Raw genomic sequence first — 18,042 nt, forward strand, 5'->3', positions numbered from 1 at the left:
GTGGAGCCTTGAAGGTTGAGGTTTGCACCGATATTGTTCAAAAGAAAGACAGATTTAACATATGTATAACTTTTATTCACAAAAGTTTACACTTTCTTCAATGTGTTGTTGATACAAAACATATAAAAACGTATAACATAATAATTAATAGTATAAAAGTAATCTGTAAGAAACTGCGACGTACGTTTCAACGTAATCGCCTTTCTTCACAGTGGATCAGAAGCAGTATGCGCGCGACGGCCCTCACAAGTTGAGAGGCAGACAGAGGTGGAAAGACAGTAAGCGAGCAGTAAGGCATTGCAGAGCGGAAAGCTTCGGAAATAAAATAAGTTACGGGATACGAAGTTACTGGCAACGGGCTCTGAAGTCGTCAGGTCCTTATGTGGAGGCTGCGAGGCGGAGCCGCGACCTGCGCTCTGAGCAGGCGCGTCCTGAGCACCAGGAACCAGATGAGCAGGAAGGCGGCGGCGGCGAGCGCGCAGAAGCCGGTCAGCGTGAGGACCTCGCGCAGCGGCGCCAGCTAGTAGTGGTAGCCGCCGCCGAAGCCTGCGCCGGCGCCGGCGCCGCCGTCGCCGTGGAAGCCGGCGTGCAGGCCGTGCGCGTGCTTGTTGGCGTTGGCCTGCGCCGCCTGGGCCGCGGCCGCCGCGTGCAGCGCCGCCTGCTGCGTCGCCTCCAGGTCGGCGCGCGCGTCGCGCAGCTGGCCCTCCACCTGGCCCAGGCGCGTGCGCGCCGCCGCCACCATGTTGGACTGCGAGGCCAGCTCGCCCTGCGGACCAGCAAGTGGGCCACACATTACCAAAAATTGATAGTAGCTATTGCGTAAATCTTTCATAATTTTCGTGGTCTTTCCACAGACTGTTCGTGCACTTGTAACAAACAAACCACATTTGAAAATTATGTCTAAATACTATGTGATGACTCCACAGTTACAGATTTAGTTGAGCTGTACGGATGACATTGGCCACTAGAAGTTGCTACATATTTAAAGCAGCGTGTTTATTTTAGTAACGAACTCGATACTATTTAGTGAAGTCACTATCGACTTTAAATGTGAAGTAATCTGGTAGAACGTAAACATCAAAGAAGTATCAGTCATTCACATCGGACGCTTTTATATACCACTTACCTCAGAAGGCTTGCGGACAAATTTTCAGTCATGAAACTGCAAGAGGGAGAGACTTTAATAGGCTAGCAGAGTGTGACATCGTTAACACTGATGGATGGAATGGGGATTTACGTGATGTGGTTTTGAGCGCCTTCACTGAAAATTATTTGGAGCAGATAGAGAATGAACTAGTGTGGACATAGGACTGTTGATATTTTTAAAAATATCGGGAATCCGATATAAGGATATCTAAAGGTATCATACACGTTCCTCGACATATCGAGAAAGGTATCGGTATATGGAAGAGAAACTATCGACGTACTGGCCTATAAAATCATTGACTTCACATTGTAAATATACTGCCTGTTTTAGAACTGTATAATTAATTATTAGATATTCTGTACATCAACAACCTAGCAGCCAGCTTAAACCCCTTAGAGCAAGAATTGAAAGGAAAACGTAACACGATCAGGCTTGGTGATAACCACTTTGCAAACAATGGTAACGTGAAGCAATGGAAGGTACAGCTTATTGAACAGATTCGCACGTAACTGATTCGCCCATGTGGACAAAGAATCCGTAACCTTCAGTGTGCAGTCACGAGGAATCTTAAACTAGCGACCTTGAAAGGCATGGATGTGGACAGCAGATAGGTGCCATTAGGTTGGAGTGTGGGTCAGCTGCGAGGGGTGGAAAGATAGTCTGCACATCTGTCATGAACACTGTGTGCAGGTGCCACACTGGTTAATCCAACTGCCTGGTAAGCAGGAGGTTCCAGGTTTTCACTCATCACCGCTGATTCCGCATAGTCCACTGGTATCATTATTTCTTTCCCTTTTTTTTTTTTTGCTTTGTCCCCCTCAACCTTAAAGTTACGTATTAGATGGACATATCATATTTATTAACTCCAAGAAGGCCTAACACAGTGTGCCAATTACAAAAGTATTGAAATCTAAGGAAGATAGTTCGGTTCAAAAATGGTTCAAATGGCTCTGAGCACTATGGGACAACATCTGTGGTCATCAATCCCCTAGAACTTACAACTACTTAAACCCAACTAACCTAAGGACATCACACACATCCATGCCCGAGACAGGATTCGAACCTGCGACCGTAGCGGTCACGCGGTTCCACACTGAAGCGCCTAGAACCGCAAGGCCACACCGGCTGGCGAAGATAGTTCAGTGAAAAGCTTAGTAAGGACTCTAAACATAAATAAAAATCTGTAAGAAACTGCAGTTAACAAAGGGGTTGGGACAAGGTTGATACATCTGTCTCACTATACTCGAAATATATATATATATATATATATATATATATATATATATATATATATATATAGGACATTTGGAAATTTGTGGTAAGGTCTTGTGGGACCAAACTGCTGAGGTCGTCGGTCCCTAAGCCTACACACTACTTAATCTAACTTAAACTAACTTACTCTACGGCAACACGCACACCCATGCCCGAGGTAGGACTCGAGACTCAAACCCGACTGGGGGGGGGGGGGGGGTGTGCTGACCGCACGGACCGTGACAAGGCGCCCCTGACCGCGCGGCTACCCCTACCCCTCGCGGCTCAAAACTTTGGGAAGTAATGTCAAAGTATGGATCAGCAAGTACAGTCTACTGTTTGCAATTGCTTGAATCATTGTAGCTGATGTAGAAGGAGATATATGTGATGAATTAAGAAACTTTGGGGGCGGTGGAATGCTAAGAGTAATAAAAGGTAAAGTTTGAGGTGAAAGTCCTTACTGGACTATCAGCATGACTGCAGGTAGAGTGAAGCCTTTTCATTTACCACGGTGCTAGGAGGAGTAAGGTTAGTGCGTTCCTAGCCATGGCCGCCTTTTATCCCTTGGCAAAAGTCCACAGTACTCATTGTAACAGTAGGCTGAGTGGAGGTGTGGCTGTCTCGGACGGATTGGACCAAGGAAAAATCCATACCCCTGATCAGGACTGAACCCAGCACTCCCACGGCTCTATTCGGATGTTCCACCCTCTAGAACAGCTTGATCACGAACAGTAATGTGCTGACATAAATTCTGTCTTAGCGCAGTAGTAGTAGTACGTGCAGAAGAGTAAGAGTAAAATGAAGCTCATACAATTAATAGAGTGTGGCACAATGGACGGAAGATACAATCAAGATGTTCAGCAGAAAATAAGGGAATAAATTATCATAGTTAAGCAGCCATATCGAATGCAACTGAAAGAGAGCATGTGCCAGTTTATGCAGAAGTGTCTATACATGAGTTCTGTGGAAGTCACCGGAACATATGTCACAGAAGTCTGGACACTGGCGAAGAAACTGAAAGAAACATTTCACACTATGCAAATGATGCATTGGAGAGAGCTGTTGCAACACTTTAATAACAGACATAACAAAGATCGAAGATAATAGGCAAGTATTCGAGAAATTAGACTTGCTGAAATAACAGAAAAGAGGCTGCTAGAATGCTATGGCTACATGTGACATGTGAATGGTAATAGAACACCTCAAAACTTGTGGCTGTGGAGACTGTCAGGAGGTATTTGTACTGATAAAGGAGCATAGATGATATAAACAACCACTAAGACAAGGTGGAAAAATTATTCTACAACCTTGCCAATTTGAGACAAGTGCAAGGCGTTATTCAAATAAGCCACTTTCGTCTCAGAAGCCTGGATGATGCCTTTTGCATATATCACATTTCAGGAAAATCGTAGTAGTAATCAAAAATAATCACGATGGAATACAAATTAAATATCAACATGAAACACCAGTAAAGACTCACAAAAGTAGGGAGAGTATTGTAAACCGCTGAGAGACTGCAGAGGATTTGGAAGATCAGCTCAACAAACTTAATAGGGTAATGAAAGTTGGTTAAGATTAATGTCAACTAAAATAAAACGAAGGTTGTTGAATAAAGTCAGGTGATTGTGAGGAAAATAGGTTAAACTTTGTGGACGAGTTTTACTGTTTAGGTATCAAAATAACTGCTGGCACCAGAAGTCTAGAGAATATAAAATGCATATTGGCAATAACGAGAAACGCTTTCTGGAAGCACGTTAACACTGAATTAAAATTTAGTTCTTAGACTGTCTATGCTAGTTAAAAATGGCTCTGAGCACTGTGGGACTCAACTGCTGAGGTCACAAGTCCCTTAGAACTCAGAACTACTTAAACCTAACCAACCTAAGGACATCACACATCCATGCCCGAGGCAGGATTCGAACCTGCGACCGTAGCGGTCTATCTATGCTAGTATTTGACTGAAGTGTAGCCTTATATAGAAGAAAAATGTGACCTATAAGCCATAGAGATAAGAAGGGTGTGCTATAAATTTCCTATAACTTTGGCTTTGCTCAGTATCTCTTCGTTATTTATCCAGCCAAACTAATCTTATGAATTCTAATTCGTAATATTAGAAACCAAGATCACTTGATGTGAAATAGTTTATCTCATGACTAGTTTGGCAGTAACTGGCAGTCATCTTCAGATTACTACCTAAACTGGTCATTTCATATCAAGCAATCGTGGCTTCTAATATAAAAAATTGCAACATTAGATCGCCCCCAATAACACGTGTAACTTATGCATTCTTCCTACAGAAGATAGTAGGAGATTAGATGTGTAGGTTGAATAACTAACGAAGAGGGACTGACCATGCCAAGGCATGAATCAATGGTTAATTCTGAAGCGAAGGTACGTCTGTGGGTAAGATGTGTAGAGGAATTCCAAGACTTGACTGTAGTAAACAGGTTCAAGTGAAAGTAGGCTGCAGTAGTTGTACAGTTGTTGTTGTTGTGGTCTTCAGTCCGGAGACTGGTTTGATGCAGCTCTCCATGCTACTCTATCCTGTGCAAGCTTCTTTATCTCCCAGTACTTACTGCAACCTACACCCTTCTGAATCTGCTTAGTTTATTCATCTCTTGGTCTCCCTCTACGATTTTTACCCTCCACGCTGCCCTCCAGTGCCTCAGAACATGTCCTACCAACCGGTCCCTTCCTCTTGTCAAGTTGTGCCACAAACTCCTCTTCTCCCCAATTCTATTCAATACCTCCTCATTAGTTATGTGATCTACCCATCTAATCTTCAGCATTCTTCTGTAGCTCCATATTTCGAAAGCTTCTATTCTCTTCTTGTCCAAACTATTTATCGTCCATGTTTCACTTCCATACATGGCTACACTCCATACAAATACTGTCAGAAAAGACTTCCTGACACTTAAATCTATGCTCGATTTTAACAAATTTCTCTTCTTCAGAGAGAAGGATTATTATTGACTGCTGCATCCAACGAGAGAGTAGCTGAAGTTTGCTAAGACTGTTGGGGGGTCGCCGTGTTTCGTGAGAGTGTGTGACTTGGTGCGCTCACCTGTGCCTCCTGCTGAGCGCGCTGCGCCTGGTCTGCCGCGGCCTGCGCGGCGTTGAGGGCAGCGGTGACGGCGCGCACCTGGTGCTGCGCTTGGGCGGCGGCCTGGGAGGCGGCCGTGGCGGCGCGCTGCGCCTGCTCCAGCTGCAGCAGCTCCGACTCCACCTGGGCGTGCGTGTCGCGCGCCTGCTGCTCCAGGTTAGCCACGATCACCTGTTCACCGAATACGACACCATCGTGTTACCCCACTGCGTGCCAGGCACTACACTCTAAAGAAACTTCCCGACAGATTAAACCTGTCAGATCAGCAATGTCATCCTTCCCTATTTCCTGTCTCCCAGTCCAACTTAAAATATATGAGACACTTTGCAAGAAAAACGTAACCAATATAAGCGGTAAACATCCTATCTACATTGCCATTAGAGACTGAGCACAAACTCGAATTTGCGAGAGAGAACGGTTGACTGGTTGGTTTGGGGGAGGCGACCAAACAGCGAGGTCATCGGTTCCACCGTATTAGGGAAGGACTGAGAAGGAAGTCAGCCACACTCTTTTAACTGAACCATCCTGGCATTTGCGTGAAGAGATTTAGAGGAATCGCGGAAATTCTAAATCAGGATGACCGGACACGGATTTGAATTGTCGTCCTCCCGAATGCTAGTCCAGTGTGCCTACCACTGCGCCACCTCGCTCGGTGGAGGTCGGCTGTCTCACTCTGAAAAATGTTCAAATGTGTGTGAAATCTTATGGGACTTACCTGCTAAGGTCATCAGTCCCTAAGCTTACACACTACTTAACCTAAATTATCCTAAGCACAAACACACACACTCATGCCCGATGGAGGACTCGAACCTCCGCTGGGACCAGCACCAAAATCCATAACTGCAGCGCCCTAGACCGCACGGCTAATTCCGCTCGTCTCACTCTGAAGAAGACAGGTTAGCCACTATCACCTGTTCACCAAAAACGAGACCATCGTGTCACCCCATTGCGTGCCAGAAAGTACACCCTAAAGAAACTTCCCGACAGATTAAACCTGTCAGATCAGCATTGTCATCCTTCCTTTTCCTCTCTCCTAGTCCAGCTTAAAATGTATGAGACACTTTGCAAGAAAAATGTAACCAATATACGTCTAAACATCCCATCTGCAATGACACTGGAGGCTGAGCACAAACTTGAATTTGTGAGAGGGATCGGTTGATTGGTTGGTTCAGGGGAGGCAACTAAACTGTGAGGTCATCGGTTCCATCGGATTATGGGAGGATTGGGCCATACCCTTTCAAAGGAACCATCCTGGCATTTGCCTGAACAGCTTTAGAGGAATCGCGGGAAATCTATTGAGGATGGCCGGACGTGGGTTTGAACTGTCGTCCTCCCGAATTCGAGTTCAGTGTGCTAACCACTGCGCCACCTCGCTCGGTAGAGATCGGCTGTCTCACTTTGAAGAAGACATCTAGCGCTCACCTTAAGCTAATTAGTGAAATCATGAAAAACTTAAATCTTGATAGACGGACAAACGACATGGTCTGTCCTTCCCAACAAGAGTCCAGTGTTTTACTACTGCGGCTCCTCACTTTATGAAACTATTTGCAAAGTCTACAATAATTCAGTGAAGGAACAGGCATGTTTTCTTGAAATAATCTACAGTAGTGGCTCACACACAAATAAAGCTGATTTTGGTGTAACACAGTTACAGTTACTTTCCCATGCCGTGATGGAAAGTCTGCCCTAAGATCTGTGAATCTCAAAACGGAAAACTTCCTCTCAAAAGCACAAGACCAATATCATTTCATCTCCTCTCCAATCCCAGCTTGTGCTACCTCTCTAATGACTCTGTTGTCGACAGAAGTGTAAACCATAATCTTCCTGCCTTTCATTTCTTGAAGTGTCGCCATAGTGACATGAAAGTAAGTCACAAGTTACACTTTCGTAATTTACGACATTTTTCCATGATACAGAAACTGCCATGGCTTGCTACATTTCGTTGGTATCGTTATGCTGAGTATTATAAAACTTTTATTACTCTGATGAAGAGTACCAACCAAGACAGCTGACAAAAAGTTCAAATGTGTGTGAAATCTTATCGGACTTAACTGCTAAGGTCATCAGTCCCTAAGCTTACACACTGCTTAACCTAAATCATCCTAAGGACAAACACACACACCCATGCCAGAGGGAGGACTCCAACCTCCGCCGGGAGCAGCCGCTAATCCCGCGCGGCCAAGACAGCTGAAACTGTTGTCATGATTTTAGCTACTTGGCCTCCTCCTTAGTTCTGCCACACCTCAAATGTGAGGTTGATTAATGAGGAAACGTTCTAGCCGAAAACTGGAGACATTAATGTTGTGCAATATCGGATAAAGTCAGCAAGGTGACACAAAAAAATGGGTCAAATGGCTCTAAGCACTATCGGACTTAAGATCAGAGGTCATCAGTCCCCTAGACTTAGAACTACTTAAACCTAACTAACCTAAGGGCATCACACACATCCATGCCCGAGGCAGGATTCGAACCTGCCACTGCAGCAGCAGCGCGGTTCCGGACTGAAGCGCCTAGAACCCTTCGGCCACAGCGGCCGGCAAGGTGACACATAATGTGTCGTGATCATGCATTGGTTGTGTGTGGTGGACAACTTGAAACGACTGAGAATTACATTCTGTTGTCCCCGAATGCATGGTGAGACCATTACTCTATCACCTCTACTGGAATGTGATTGACTAGTTTTGAAAACAGAGTCTCCAGTGTGGCAAGACACGAAGGTGGTGTCCTACAGTGAAAGTGTACTCTATTCGTTTTCAGCTGTGTGTCATTATTTTGAAGTTGGTAATCACGAGTAGCACACAGTTATCGTGGTAAATGCAATGCAATACGATATCTCTAAAAATGATTGCAGCACTCAGTGACAATAGCCAAGCGGTCTAGTGTAGTTATCTCCAGAGAGAGGACAAGTGCTGTCAACAGATGCAGGATCCTGTGATGTTTGCATAAGGGACACAGCTGTAGAAGACTCAGAGTGAGTGGAAGGAACATTCGTGGCGTGTACCTGAACTGTACATGTTCACCTGCAATACCCGCGTGAAAAGCCTGCACTAGTGACGAGTGGATGAAGTTCAGCTCTAGGCTAGTAGAAGCGAGTGGACGCACCTGCTTGCCTGCGAGGGCGGCCTGCGCGGTGGCTGCGGCGGCGGCGGCATTCTGCGCCAGCTGGTTCTTGGCCTGGAAGGCGGCCTGTCCCGCCGCCTCGTGCTGGTTGGAGACGGCGTTCCTGGCCGCGTCCACGGCGCCCTGAGCGATCGAGACGAGTCCGGCGCCGATGCTGTGTCCGTGTCCGCCGTGGCCGCCGCCGTGGCCGCCGCCGAAGCCGCCGCCGAAGCCGTGGTGGCCCGAAGCCGCGCCGAAGCCGCCGTACTCGAAGCCGCCTTCACCGCCGTCGCCGTGGTCGCGCTTCACCTGTGGGCGATACCCGTCAGCGGCCAGAGGCACGGGAAGCGGCAGCAGCACCGAGTGGCGGCGCGTCACCAGGACACGGAGTGGGGTTGTGGGGGCAATGAGGTAAGTTCGAAGAGGTGACACGGGGACACAGGCACTTGTGGAGGGCAGGTCGTAGCAGAGGAACGTACAGGTGGAATAAATGTACTGGAAAGCAGGTAATGGGACTACTTTGGTCTCCTCAACAAATGGCCTGTTGAGTAGAGCAACGCCTCGACGCACTCGGACATTGCTGCTCGTCTGTAAAGTGAAACACTGACTCAAGTCTACGGCATAGAATACCAGTAACGTCTCTTAAAGGAAGTTTTGCATGTATTGCTCCAAGGCTGCTAATTTGTAACACTTGCTCTTTATTTTACCAAAGCTGGGCAGATTTGTCACAGGCAATTATCTGCGATCGCCATATACACGAAATAAGCTATTTATTTTCTCTCTGTCGATGGCTGTTTCCATTTCAATACGATCGGTTTCGGGCAATATCGCCCATTTTCAGATCATATTTCGTAATTACCGAGTTACAAACAGTTCACGGTCATGTATGTCAGTCATATATGACAGTTATCTGATTGTCCGTTTTCTAGTGGTTATTGTCTAACTCTCTGAAGATGGGCGACATTGACCGAAACATGTACTTTTGAAATAAAAATAGCGAATGACACACAATATGTAAGCCCATTTTGTACTTTATTATACTATTTGGCAATTAGCCAGTTTCGTCTCCTTGGGCGTTATCAGTTTGCATCACAATAAAAACTGTTACGTCTGCCATATCAGTGTGAGGCAGAATAACATGTATGGGTCTCACTATTTAGAATTCGGAGAACCACTCTAGGTATGGACAAAGGTGCGGAGTCTACATGTAAATTGGAAAAAATCTAGACCTTATGCGGGTTTTGTCACTGTATCATCATACATAGGGTAACCCTTGAAGTGGAGGTACATGATTTGTTGTCAACTTCTTAATATCAGATACGATGCATGTCAATGAACTTCGCAGCATTACTATACATTGTCCCCTTAAGCTGTTACAGACCAACTATTCCCATGATAATTAGGCAACACTGTCTCTCAGAACACTAAGTGGTACAAATATGTAAACATTGTTCTAGATTGTAGTTCTATATCATCATACCTAATCGCAACGCCAACATCTATAGTCACTGTTTCACATTACTTCTTCCTTTTTGTATTGTAACTGGTTTCTGCTTCTACGTTATTCTTCGCGAGAATATGTTGAATTTCTTAGCGATGTATAAGGAGCCTGAATACAACTACTACCTTCGGGCGCAATTTTTAGTTACTAATAATAAGTTATGATGCTTTACTTTCAGTCAGACATAGAGTCATAGAAACCTAACAGTTTCCCTAAGTCCCACCTAGGCTCTGAAATAGGATGAAACCAGTATACTACTTTGCGTTAGTGTAACGAAGTATTTAACTGCTTTATGTCGTTAAAATTATTTTGAATTTTGGCTCGTCAGCTAATAACAGTTCGCATTTCAAAATTGAATGTTTTCTACATGTTTTGAGTTTAGCTATACTTAATTTTTCCACGGCACAATACATGAACAACATACACGAGAACAAGACCGCTGACAAGAGAGCATAACTCGACACTCGTTGGTATGGACGTGACACGAGTTCCACGTCGGACGTCCGATACTGCTTGATTGCGAGTCAGCAGTTATAAATGCTGATTCCCAGTTCTCTGCTTCTGAAGTATCTGAATACGCTCCAGGCACGAAAACTCTGGCAACGTGGATCTGCCTACATGCAATAGGTTGCGATACAGAACTTTAAGATGGCGTATTACAGGAACAATGGCTCTAATGATATCAATTTGTTTTAAATAACTGAAACTGAAACGGCAACTAAAACTGCAACCTTAGGAATTACAAATGAATACTTTTCTCTGAACGGACCTTAAACGAGATGAGTGTTGCAAATTCGTTTTTATGTTACCAAATTCTACCCTATTAAAAACTGAAAAAGCTGCATTAAATGCCAGACCTCTCAAGAATCCAAGTTTACGTGAATCTAGAATCAAGAAGTTCATGAACTAGAGAATTTTAAAGCTTTATTTCGACTTAACTCTTGATACTAACTGAAATGATTTTCGTTCTCTACTGAGTAACCTCCGCGACGGGTACACAGTGCTCCTAGGATTTTGCAGAAGCAGGTGATATCGTTTCTAAGTGGCGGCACACTCGTAAAAGGACTGTCATTGGATATAGTCTTACGAAACTAGACTAAATATGTAGCATGTGACGCTGTGATACTCACCCTGACTTCTGCTGCAGCAATTTCTGAAGGAGCTGCCTCGCACAGGGCTACGGCTGTTGACGTAAGCAAACAATATCGCATAAGGAACACTGTGTGACATAGAAATGTAATTGCAAAAATTATGATTCTGTTCTGCTCACTTACCGAAACAGACTAGAGCGATGACACCTGTGGTCTTCATCTTGTTGCTAGTCTGTATGTAGCAAGGGTCTGCAAAGTACAATTCATGATTTACATTAGAAAATATCTGAACTTAAATTTGCCTTTCACAATGTGGGCTTTGAGTGGAGCTATCGTTAATGGCTCGCACAGCAAGATGGAACCAAGACATAAAAGGAATGTGGCATAGATGACTAAGGCCATTCGAAGTATTTAATTTATGTGCCGACAGCAAACAAAATTTCCCTTGGTGACGTTTTGTTGTCGACTCAGAATAAGTCACAGATGCTGTTAGAACTACCAAGGCTGTCACAGCTACAGTTAGCTTTGGCAGTTTTCTCTCAACAATCCAAATATTACAAAACTGGTTGGAAATACTTTCGAATATCATTCCTGAAGGTTATCTTATGTAACAACGTCAGGGGATGCTTATGTGACAATGCTACAGGATGGTCAATCATTGTAAGCCGTGTACTTGCGGCAGTACACGAGATCACTTACCAAGCTAAAGTACCTGAGGATGAAGCGTTAAAGCTTAGAAATTGATCGCAAATAGACGAAACGCCATGAACACAGCTAATTTGAAAAATCGTAGGAGATCACGTAGTTATCTTTTCTCGGGAGTAAAGTATCTAGCAGCTGAAGTCCCGACTGGAAGCCACATGAACTTAAAGGGCGAGAATGGCCATGGCCATTAATGATCGACACTGCTTCTATTTCTGTACAACGTCATGACCAAATAAATTATTACATTTTTACTACGTTGAAAATGACTCTACAAAATATTTTATGCCACATACCAAAGTAAATGCCTGTCGTCCCCACAATCATTTAAAGACGTAAACACAACATTCAAGCTTTAATCTATCGTCTGTTAGTTGCGTAGTAGTCTCGGTTAATGTAACTATGAAGGTCATGAGCACTATAAGTTAAGATGAGGTTTACTACGAACGTAAATGCACGGACGGGGAGATCTTTCCACTTGACATTCGGACACACGTTAACAATTTAGTGCGAACGAAGACATACTTGCTCTTCATGTTACTCCGCGCATTATAGAGATTATTTTCTACGGAGAGTTGAACTTACCAAGAGCGGACTCTCACGAAACGTAAGGCGGCAGTGAGGAGGAAGAGAAAGGGAAGAGAGGGCTTGTCGGCGCTGTGGAGCTGCGACTGATGCCGAACTGTGCCCGTCGCTCGGTATTTATACCAGTAGCTCACCCAGTCTCGCGAAAGTACCGCTGTGGGCAGCGTGGCCTAAGGTGGGGACGGGGGTAGGAGGTGGAGAAGGTTTCGGTCAAGCGTGCCCCCCCCCCCCCCCCCCTGCTCCACATTCCGTGGCATACTCGTCTCTAGACTTTTGTTTGGAATCTCTGGTCCAGCGTTACTCCTCTCTGTCCGACACTCCACCGCCGCCCCTCTCGGACATTGTCCCGCCACACTGTTACAAAACCGTTGCTATCTTTTTGCGAGCGAGAGATCTCAGAGGCAACTGTATAGCAGGAGGACACTGGCGCAAGCGTGCCGGCAGTAAGGAAAGGAACTAGCAGTCAGAAGTAGGACGCGTGTAAGAAACCACGGGACGAAGAGCCGCTCAGCTGCCGGTAGTGACTAAAAATCGCCGGCGCGCCGAGTTCACTTCTTGCGGCGACACCCAAAAACGCGGCAGCGGCAGCCGTTCCAGCCGGCGCAAGGTACGGCGCGGGAGTCCACCGGAGGGCGGCGTTGCGTCCCTGCAGACTCACCGGCGCCGGCCGCCAGCCGAGCGAAATGCCACCGCCGAGACCTACCGCTACTGGTCGCTGCCTTATAAATCGCGTGTACACTGATGAGATGCTGTGATTAATAAGTTCACCTGATAAAGTGCTGGCCATATCCTTGAAGGGGTATATTGGTAGCACTAAAAAAGACTAACCCCGCCCGAACAGGCCATGAAGACCCTACGGTATCGCGTCATCCTCAGCCCACAGGTGTCACTGGATGCGGATATGGAGGAGCATGTGGTCAGCACACCGCTCTCCTGGCCGTATGTCAGTTTACGACACCGGAACCACATTTCTCAGTTTGACTCACAAGGGCTGAGTGCACCCCTATTGCCATCAGCGCTCGGCAGACTGGTCACACACCCATGTGCTAGCCAAGCCTGACGGCGCTTAACTTCGATGATCTGCCGGGAATGACCTGCTCTTTTTTCCAGTCGCTAGGATCGATGCGGTACACGGCTGTTAGAATAGGAGCAAATTATTTCGCATAACTGTATTGTTAGCGCATCAGGTCCAGTGACCTTTGCTTCTAGGCGCTACAGGCTGGAACCGCTCGATCGCTACGGTCGCAGGTTCGAATCCTGCCTCGGGCATGGATGTATGTGATGTCTTTAGGTTAGTTAGGTTTAAGTAGTTCTAAGTTCTCGGGGACTGATGACCTTAGATGTTAAGTCCCATAGTGCTCAGAGCCGTTTGAACCTTTTTTTTTTTAACCTTTAACCTTTACTTCGAAGAGCTATTTCTATTGCCCTTCTATGCAGTGGTCATTTATTTAAATCTACATCCATACTTTGCAAACCAATGTGAAATATGTGAAATTGGGAACGGCCTATTGTACACGTTATCAACGCTTTTTCCCGTTTCATTCACGTATGGAATGCGAGAAGAATAACTGTTTAAACGTCCCTCTGCACGCTGTAATTTACCTAATCTTTTCCTCAACATGACTCCGGGAACGGTAGGCGCCGGTCGGTGTGGCCGAGCGGTTCTAGGCGCTTCTGGAACCGCGCGACCAATACGGTCGTAGGTTCGAATCCTGCCTCGGGCATGGATGTGTGAGATGTCCTTAGGTTAGTTAGGTTTAAGTAGTTCTAAGTTCTAGGGGAGTGATGACCTCAGATGTTAAGTCTCATAGTGCTCAGAGCCATTTGAACCATTTGAACAGTAGGCAGGTGGTTGTAGTATATTCCTAGAGCCATCGTTTAAAGCCGGTTCTTGAACCTTTGTAAGAATGCTTTGTCACGATCGGTTGCGTTTATCTCCAAATATCTGTTGTTCAGTTTCTTCAGCATCTCTGTCACTCTCTCCCATGAGTAAACCAAACATGTTAGCATTCGTGCTACCCTTCTCTGTAGACTGTCTTTAGTCCTATTCGAGTAATAATCTATGATGGGTCACGTGGGTGATTCGTAAGCAATCTTCCTTGTAGACTGATTACATTTTCCTAATATTCTACCAATGAATGTAAGTCTACCACCCGCCCAACCACCTGCTTTACCTACGACTGAACCTATCTAATCGTTCCATTTCGTATTCCTACTAAGTATTTGTATGAACTGATTGATTCCAACTACGACTCACTGATACTGTAGTCATAACATACTACGTTTCTTAGTTTGGTGTCGTGTGAAGTTTTACAGTTTGAAATTTGTAGCAACTGCCAACCTTTCCACGATTTCCAGATCCTACTAACAAGCGGACCCTCCATACTGTAAATCACGGATTTTGATGCGCATCAAATACGTTGTAGAGGCACTTAACCTGAGTACCTGGCTAACCGGTATTTTAGCGACGGGCTTTGGTTTTTGAGAAAATAGACTTTGAAGTTCATTGGGAGTTTTGTATATCTGTAACATTACATATATTCCGAGCAAGTCCGCGTAGCGAAGCGGTAAAGGTTCATGGCTAGCGCGCTGGAGGTACCGTGTTCGGATCCTGCTCCCATATGTTTTTTTTATGTAAGCAAGAACCATCCGGAAAATTTGGTCCTAACGTTAAAAAACGAGTAGACGAATTAATTGGGAAATACAGAAATGTAGTCGTGTCCTGCACGAAACCCGGTAAGTTCACGAAATTGGTGTACGAAGAATTTTTGCGTTCTGTAATTCTTCCGAACGTGGGACAGAAATTTGTTTTGTACATTATTGCTTCGTGCGGAGGGCAAACCCATTCAACTTCACACGATCATCTATTCACTGATGAAAGGAAAGCGAGCACCTGCACCCTAAAAGTGGTCCCACCAAAGTGCACTCCTTGTTGCCAGCCCTGCGATGTTTATTTACACCGACAGGTGAAAATCTTCACGAAAATTATTCAGAATGCTCGCGACTTGATTAAAGACAACAGAGAGATCGCTTCTAGATAAGATTCGATAAAATTACATTCGCAAATCCTACATAAATTCAGCGCATCTAATTTTGAAAGCATGATTAGATACGCATGGTTCGCATCGAAATTAGCGGATGAAAGAGAAATCTTTTTGAATTTAAAAGAATTGTGTTTCCCGGTATTACTCATGAAGAGATCGTGCACCTGAAAGACGGTGGCTTTCATAAAACGCGCGTGGTGCTGCGAAAATTTGTGCTTCGGTTGTTTCTATGATAAGTATCACCCACAATATTGTTCTGGCACATCAAGCAATGTGGACGATGAAAAATAAGATTTTGTAATGTTGTATGACAGAAAAAATTAGTAACTGAATATATCTTCATAATTCCGCACACATTACACTGTTTGTTGATATTCTTTGAAATAAAATTGAAAAATTCTGCTGATTTTGAAAAAAAAGTAACACAAAGGTACACGAGCAGGATCCGAACACGGCACATCCAGCGCGGTAGCCGTGAACCTTGACCGCTGCGCTAAGCTGACTTGCTCAGGATGTATGTAATTTTCCGGGTATACAAAACGCGCAACGAACTTTTCAAAATCGATTTTCTCAAAAACCAAGGCCCGTCGCTAACAAACCGGATAGCCAGGTACTCAGAGTAAGTGGCTCTACAATATATTTGAAGCGCATCAAAATCCGTGATTTACAGTATGGAGGGTCCCCTTGTCAGATCTCATTGACATTTGGGCACCTTTTTTGATATAGATATATTTCTTCATTGTAGGTAACTACATCATCTGCGAAAAGTCTGAGGTCACTATGAGCATTATCTGCAAGGTCATTAGTATACAAGACGAACAGTAAGTGTCGCTACAGACTTCACTGGGCATCGTTACATTTACATCATGTGATCACTTTCCTTCCAAGAAAATATACTGTTTTCTCTCTTCCAAAAGGTCCTCAGTCCAGTCACAAATTCTGATTGGTACCCTATACAACTGTACTTTTGATAATGAGCGAATATGTCGTATCGACTCAAATGTTTTTTGGAAATCTAGAATTACTACGTCTACCTGACTGCATTTATCTGTGGTTTCCAGTAAGTTTTCCACATGATCACTGTTTTCGGAGTCCATGATGGTTGGCATGGAGTTGATACCTCGATATTTGTCATTTCGACGCTCAAGCTACCATTAAAGGAGGAACCACAGAGAGTCTTTCGTTAGCGAAACTGTTCTGAAAGTTCCTTGACGCTTTCCTCGGATGACGCTGTTGTATATACAGCATATATTAAAGGACATCTTCTATACACCTTGAGGTGCACTAGAAATGTTTTATTTGCCACAACCGGTTTTAGGGTTTATAATTCATCATCAGTGACATCTGATGCAGAGCAACACACAACTTTTTGTACATCACTTTCTACAAAAGGATAACTGCATATTTGGTACCAGTATAAGTCTGCTTAGTAATGACTTGCCTGTTTGTTGATACGATAGGCTCTCAAATCTGTCCTATAACATAGTATACAGATAGTCATGTATGTTTCTGCTTTCAAATATTAGGCAATAAAGAGATAACGTTTGACGTAACTATCATACAGAGTAAACATGGATCTGACAGATCAAAGTGTCTACGTTACCTGGCTTCTGTTATTTCTAATATCATATTTATATATGTCTACGACATGTATTCCTGTATATAAATTATATTTTTTGATAACTTTTATGTGAAGGTAGAATATTAAAAAATGGTTAAAATTGCCAAATAATATACGATATCATTTTAAATTAGACTATTTTACATGCAGAACGTAGATTCAAAACCAAAATCAATCGATTAAGACATTGTTGAAATTCTGTATATACATCGTACCAAGTAACTCTGTTTGTTCAGTAAGTATTTTGTCCGATTGTTTTGTCATTTGGGTGTATATTTCAGTTTCTTCTGTAATACTTAATACTCTACCTTTTTCTCCTTTATGGAGAATGGTGATGTTTTCGTCAGTATCATTAATAGAATGCTTGTATGCTCTTAAATGAGCACTAATTGCTGAGGGGATCGCTTCACTAAAATTAATGCGTTCTCTAAATCTCGCCTTGAAGTTTCTCCCTGTTTCTGCAAGGTAAAATTTATCACATTCACTACATGTTACTTTATACACATCAGAAATATTTTTGCCTCGTATCTATACTGTGTGTAACAAGTGATCTCACATTTTTCTCTGTCCTGAAGCGAATTTGCAGCCCAACGTTTCGAAAGAAACAACTTATTATGCCGGAAATGTGACTCCTGTGTGGTAAGGTTATAAAATTATCTTTTTGTACCTGCTTGCTCTATTCCGATCGGATGAAACTGATGATGGACTATAACCCCGAAAATCAGTTTCGGCAAATAAAACATTTGTCGTACAGCCCATAGTAAGTTGAAGATGTAAGCTTTAATAAAAAATTTGGAAGCTGCGGAGCATTAACATTCAGGATGTGTATATGGAGCAATCCCAACGTCAGAAAGTTGCACTGAAATGCAGAAATATTTGCAGAGGACTGACCCGTGGC

The 18,042-nt window shown here is 44.1% G+C and overlaps 1 protein-coding gene across 1 annotated transcript; it reads right to left on the minus strand.

Annotated features, from left to right (window-relative positions):
* Positions 1 to 520: 520 nt before the first annotated feature.
* LOC126260489 (glycine, alanine and asparagine-rich protein-like) lies at positions 521 to 12,560 on the minus strand. Its single transcript, XM_049957817.1, has 6 exons — positions 12,480 to 12,560; positions 11,376 to 11,441; positions 11,232 to 11,284; positions 8,604 to 8,909; positions 5,463 to 5,672; positions 521 to 766 (listed from the first exon to the last, which is right to left on the minus strand). The coding sequence occupies exons 2-6, from the start codon at positions 11,410 to 11,412 to the stop codon at positions 521 to 523; spliced, it is 852 nt and encodes a 283-aa protein (XP_049813774.1). The 5' UTR covers positions 11,413 to 11,441; positions 12,480 to 12,560.
* Positions 12,561 to 18,042: the final 5,482 nt, after the last annotated feature.

This window comes from Schistocerca nitens, chromosome 5 (assembly GCF_023898315.1).
Source record: "Schistocerca nitens isolate TAMUIC-IGC-003100 chromosome 5, iqSchNite1.1, whole genome shotgun sequence".
NCBI classification, from domain to species: Eukaryota; Metazoa; Arthropoda; class Insecta; order Orthoptera; family Acrididae; genus Schistocerca; species Schistocerca nitens.

What these genes read in the sequence shown, in the direction of transcription:
- LOC126260489 (XM_049957817.1), bottom strand. Translation starts at nt 11,412, where the DNA reads ATGAAGACCACAGGTGTCATCGCTCTAGTCTGTTTCG. An exon ending in CATCGCTCTAGTCTGTTTCG is followed by an intron (nt 11,285 to 11,375) that starts GTAAGTGAGCAG and finishes TTACGTCAACAG; the next exon opens with CCGTAGCCCTGTGCGAGGCA. An exon ending in GCGCTCAGCAGGAGGCACAG is followed by an intron (nt 767 to 5,462) that starts GTGAGCGCACCA and finishes GCTGGTCCGCAG; the next exon opens with GGCGAGCTGGCCTCGCAGTC.